The following is a 6,000-nucleotide window of genomic DNA, read 5'->3' on the forward strand; positions in this document are numbered from 1 at the left end:
TCCCAAAGTTAGGAGGATACAAATTGGTGGATTATGATGGACGGGCAATCCTCTACTTTTCATCCATCCTTTATCAGATTTTTTGAACCAATCATCCATCCTTCCAACTCCATTCATGTTAATTTCCTCTCATGACTCCAACTGAACGTAAGGTAAGACTTAAAGATTTTGTGACGGTATTTTGCTGTCACAAAATGTGCAAAGTTTTTCTGACAGAAAATCTTGACCTAAAAGATGTATGCTTTCGAAAAATCATTCAACACAGTGAGTCAAATGGTTGAACTGCTCGACCTGGATGGGTTGAGCTGGTTTTAACCTTTCATTTTAGTTTATTAAAAAATCTGAGAAATAAAAAAAAAGGGTTGGGGGAGTTAACCCTCTTTTAAGCCCTGATTTGAGAAGGGAAGAGGAGGAAGGAACTTTGCGCCAATCCAAAAACATGGACCTATTGTCGGACACGTCGGTGGACATGTGGTGGAAGTCTATCATCACTGGATTTATTGAGTAGCAACCCACCATCACTGAATGCATGGAAAAGATGTGCATCTTCTCTGGACCCACTGGTGAAGTATTGTGTCACCAAATCAGTCCATTGTCACCGATTCCAAGGTACAGAACACCAAATGCAAGACTAGTTTGCTATATATTGTTCAATCTTTTATTTTTGGTGGCCTATGGAGAAAATTCAGTTTCATGCCCAGAGTTCCAATCCTCCGCAGTGCAACTTTTGCACCGTAGAGTTATATGTCATTGCAGATGGCTGCTGTGTCATTTATCTTGAAGATGAACAGCTTTTATTCTTTTCTAAAATATGACGAAGCACCATCTACTTTTCAAATAGATGATGTAGCAGCTATCTATAATATTACAATTTTGTGGCACGTCAATGATACAGAAGTCGCACTGCATAGGATCCCGAATCCATGCTCTTAAGGACTCATTTGGTTTACGGAAAAATGAGGAGAAAAAATGTGGCCAGTAAAAAAACAAAGAAATACCTCTTATATGGTTGGAATTTTCAAATAAGAAAGATGGAAAAATAACATTTTCATGAAAATAAGTTTTTCATATTTCATGGAAAAAAAAACCATAAGAGACATGAAAAAGCTATTTTTTACTAGTTGTAAATTGAAGTTTTTTTTTTCAAAAATATTCTTAAGCCATTAAAACTCAACGATAAAATTTTTTTCTTTATCAAGAATATAATAGGTATTTCATATAATTTTATTAAAAAAAATAGATGCTCAACTAAAAATAAGACTGAATATGTTACTTTTCTATAATTAATTAAATATGCTAAAATTATTTTTTTATATATTATATTCTCAAAAAATATTTTTTTAAAAAAATATTTCAGTGGAGGGGAAAAAAAAAACGTGTTGCAGCACGCAAACGTTCTACAATAACGTACAGGTTCTTCCACCAATCATAGATACATGAACGTACGAGGAAGGCCCCCCATGATGCAAACGCGTCATTTCGGTGGTTGCTTCGCCGCAATGATCGCTTCCCCCATGTGAAGTAGCCGGTGGATTCAAAGCATCAATTTGCTTTGGAGCAATGCTTTCAGTATTACTTTATGCTTTGGCCCTGACAAAAAGAAAAAGAAAAAGGATAAATGGCCACAATCCCTCATGTTATGGACCTATGGTACCATTAAGCAAGATGATTACAAGCATGGATACTATCCTGAATCAAGAGGACCACTTTCACAAATGTGAGCCACCTATTTTCATCACCAAAATAATAATAATAATAAATGCTTCAAACTTTGTCCACTTGTACCTCCATCTTATTGGAAATGCTTAAGATCATGTCTATGATTTGGATTAGATCTTGGGTCTAACATTGATTTGGCTGTTTAGTTATCAGGTTTTACTAGAAAGGATCATAATGAATGAATTTACAAAAAGGAAAAAAAATATTTAATTGAATTCTAGCAATACCTTTTTAGAAGAAAAATTTCCTCAAGAATATATTTTTATTTTCAGAAACTCTCTGAAAGATAATTTTATAACCAATAGTTTGTTTTTGATAGGGTATGATCAGTTAGTTATGAAAGCAAAAAAAAAAAAATCAGACAACCATACACCCTCATTGATTAGTGTCTAGTATATATATTTGTACAAAACTGACACATCTAAGCTCCAATATATAAATCAGTGGGGCATGAGCATGCAAGCCTCGTCGACGTATTCTACATATCATGTGGGATGAAGCCGTCTTTACATTATTTAACATAAAATAACATTACTTGACGTAGTAGAATAGGAAGCCATGTTATAGTAAGCCTTTAGTCTTTATTTAGATGCATTTCTCACCATTAATCTAGCTGCCTTCATCATAGATCTATGAGCTGACTCATGACATCTCTATATAAGCTGAAGTCCCCAGAGACAAAGAGGCCATGCCATTACCTTCAAAGAAAAAGGAGAGGTGAAGATGGAGATGGAGCCCAAAATAGCCAAGATAGATAAGTGGACCTGCCTCAAGACCATCGAAAAGCTTCATGGTGGGAGAATCATCTCCCAGGAGGAGGAGGAGGGAGTAGCAGTGCGTGTGAAGATTGTAGTTAGCAAGCAAGAGCTGAGAAAAATGGTTGCATCAATGAGCCAAAAAAATAGCAGTGCAGCCGATCATCGCATGGCGGCGCCGCCGAGCTTGGAGCAGCTGCTGCATGTCCTTAGAAAGCGGCGCATGAAGGCGGCCGAGACCACGAAGGGCTGCCGGCCGGGCGACTGGAGGCCTGCACTCCACAGCATCCCTGAGGAGATTTGATAGATCACCCCAGTCCTCCTTTAATTTGCAAAGTTGGCTCTAACATGGAGTATTTTTGATCCATATCCATGTAGCTTAAATCCCAAGTTCTAGGTTAGGTTCTCATGCATGTGACCTGGTGGAGAGAGGGACCTAATGGTTGCCATTCATAACTATATCCTCTCTCTGTAAAAAGAATTATTAATGTGGTTTTCTTCACCAAGCTACTCTTTATGCACTTCTCATAGAGAAATTGAATTATTATATGGAAATTCTTGCTTAATTGTTACCATGAAATACTTATAATGCTATGATTGCTGTTCCACCTCTATTCAGTGCCAAAATTTTGCCTGCCACAAGATTTCTAGATTATTGCAAAGTAAAATAAAAAATGGTGGAGTAGAGACTAATTAATTCTTCTTCAAAATATTTTTGAGGAATAGAAGAGAAGACAAGTCTAAAATTATTTAAATACTATGGAGGGATCGAAGGGAAGAGATTACCTCAACACCGAAGTTTAAGGACTGAGATTCTCAATCAACCTTGTAGTCAAATGTCTCCCACCTGATTTGATACCTTCTAAACAAAAAAAAAAAGGTTCTAGTCATAACTTATTGTGATATTTTCATTATGTAAGCTGCAGGGCAGTTAGTATATGGGACCTGGGATAAAGTTTTTTATAAAAGTGATGAAAATAAAATTATGGTTTAAATTTATTATTATTACTTAACTCAAAGAAATCTAGTCAAAATTGGATTTGTGGGGTCAAACTTAGGCCATTATTACCCTAAATCCATCCAGTGACTTTACCAACTTGGCTATCTAAACTCATGTATTTTGATTAAACTCATGGATGAACAACAAATCTTGTTGCTATCTAATTTCATGTCCAAGATAATCATAACTTCTTTTTTTTTTTTGGAGAATATCATTTCCATGCTAAAAAGCTTCCAAACAAGTTGAATCAGCGCTACCAATGCTTCTTCGTCCATGTCCCTCCCCCTCTCTTTCCACGACGCCCGGGCCCAACTCCTCTCCGCCCTCGACTCCCGGCCCGGCCCGCGGCGCCTCAAGCAAATCCTCGCCCGCGCCGTCGCCACCGGCCTCCTCCGCGACCCCTTCGTCTCCGCCCGCGCCGTCGCCGCCGCCGCCCCCTCCGACACCCCCCTCGCCCATCTCGCCTTCCGTGCCGCCTCCCCCCGCCCCTCCGCCTTCGCCTTCGCCGCCCTCATCCGAGCCCACTCCGCCGGCCCCTCTCCCGCCCTCGCCCTCCGCCTCTTCTCCGACATGCTCCGCGCCGGCCTCTATCCCGACAGTTTCTCCTTCCCCTTCCTCCTCCGCGCCTCCGCCCGCCTCCACGTCGACCCTTCCCCCGCCCACGCGATCGTCCTCCGCCACGGCCTCGCTCCCCACCCCCACGTCTCCACCTCCCTCCTCCACTCCTACTCCACCCTCGGCCTCCTCGACGCCGCCCGGAGGGTGTTCGACGAAACGCCCCAGAGAACCACGGTCACCTGGAACGCCATCATCTCGTGCCACGCGAAGGCCGCGTCGCACGAGCGTGGCCTGTCGTTGTTCGTCGACATGCTGACCCATGGTGAGGCCCAGCCCAATTCGGACACTTTTGCGGGGGCCATCGCTTGCTGCGCGGGCGTGGGCGCGCTCGCCCACGGGCGGGCCGCACACGCGCTCGCCACGCGCCGGCTCAGGGGCCGGCCCGCCGAGGTGGGGACTGGCCTGGTCCACATGTACGCCAAGTGTGGGAGCCTGGAGGCCGCATGGAAGTTGTTTGATGCCATGCATGACGTGAGGGATGCGTCCACGTGGACGGCCATGATTGGCGGGCTGGCCATGCACGGCCGCGGGGAGGAAGCGGTGGCGTTGTTTGAGAGGATGGTGGGGGAGGAGGGGGTGGCACCGGATGGCCTTGCATTCACTAACGTGCTGCATGCATGCAGCCACTCTGGGCTGGTGGAAGTGGGGATTAGGTTGTTCAAGGAGATGAAGGAATTATATGGGATCAAGCCGAGGATGGAACACTATGGGACCATGGTGGACTTGTTTGGGCGTGCTGGGCGGTTGGAGGCGGCGCTGCGGGTGTTGGAGTCGATGCCCTTCAAGCCGAATCAGGTGGTTTGGGGCTCGTTGTTACATGCTTGTGCAATTAATGGGGAGTTAGGGTTCGGGGAGCGATTGGAGAAGCGATTGTTGGGGTTAGGTTTAGAGTTAGGGATGGTAGAGGGAGAGGAGGGTGGATTCTTTGTAGGTGTGTCTAATCTATATGCTAGGGGAGGGAAGTGGGATGAGGTTGGAAGGGTTAGGGACAGAATGGTGGAGAGAGGGGTGAGGAAGGAGAGTGCCATTAGCTTGGTTGTGGTGAATGGAGAAGTGCATAAGTTTTTGGTGGGAGATACAAAGCACCCATTGGGAATGGAGATACATAGGATGCTGTATGAAATTACCAGAGAAATAATGTCTGAATGGTAACAAAAGAAGATGAGCATACAAAATATCATGCAGCTCAAACGGGCTGGTAGCTCTCCTTTGCTAAAAGAAAGGGGATGGACTCTAATCATGTTGAGGTTCTCCAAGAGTTTGGGAATATTAGAGGTGTTTGTGAAGTAATGAAGTGTAGCATAGGAGACTATATTTGATTATTGCTTTAGGAATTTATGCCTATTTTGTCCCATGGGGCCTCTACATCCAAGCTTCAAGGCTTCATTTTACTCTAATAAACAAAAGTTTGGTGCCCATACTTTGACTAGTGCTTGATATTTCATATTTTCACTTATGTTGCGAAAGGGCAATAAGTGTGAGTGGTGTGAGTGTTTAGCTTTTCCTTGAAATCAATGGATTGATAGCAAAGTCTAGTTTTCATTGTTGCCACGAAGATTAACTTGATGACTTTTCCAGAACTAGATTAACTTGATGGTTACAAGAGTACTAAAATTTAAATGGAATAAAAAGTCACTTTCATCACAAATCCATATTATTATGAAAGAGCAAAGGAAATAGAGATTGCGGGAGATTTCAATTGTATTGATGGCCCTCAGAAAAAGTGAGGGGGGGGGGGGGGGGGGAGGGGGGGGAAGGCCTTCACCAATAAAATTGAAGGCAGGAAATTCCAGAATTTCATTATGGCCAATGGCTTAGTTGACCTTTGGTCATGAGGCCGATATTTACTTGGTACAAGAGGTTGGGCCAAGCGAGAGTGTGGGAGAGGATTGACGGAGTATTTGCCAT

General features: G+C 43.4%; 1 protein-coding gene across 1 annotated transcript; it reads left to right on the forward strand.

Annotated features, from left to right (window-relative positions):
• Nucleotides 1–3,715: 3,715 nt before the first annotated feature.
• Nucleotides 3,716–5,509, forward strand: LOC103703850 (putative pentatricopeptide repeat-containing protein At5g40405). Its single transcript, XM_008786867.4, has one exon. It carries the CDS (start codon nucleotides 3,748–3,750, stop codon nucleotides 5,242–5,244), a length of 1,497 nt encoding a protein of 498 aa, XP_008785089.3. The 5' UTR covers nucleotides 3,716–3,747; the 3' UTR covers nucleotides 5,245–5,509.
• Nucleotides 5,510–6,000: the final 491 nt, after the last annotated feature.

The sequence above is a fragment of the Phoenix dactylifera genome, unplaced genomic scaffold (genome assembly GCF_009389715.1).
Source record: "Phoenix dactylifera cultivar Barhee BC4 unplaced genomic scaffold, palm_55x_up_171113_PBpolish2nd_filt_p 001656F, whole genome shotgun sequence".
NCBI lineage: Eukaryota > Viridiplantae > Streptophyta > Magnoliopsida > Arecales > Arecaceae > Phoenix > Phoenix dactylifera.

Excerpts from the sequence above, each read along its gene's own strand:
- LOC103703850 (XM_008786867.4), top strand. The coding sequence starts at position 3,748 with ATGTCCCTCCCCCTCTCTTTCCACGACGCCCGGGCCCAACTCCTCTCC.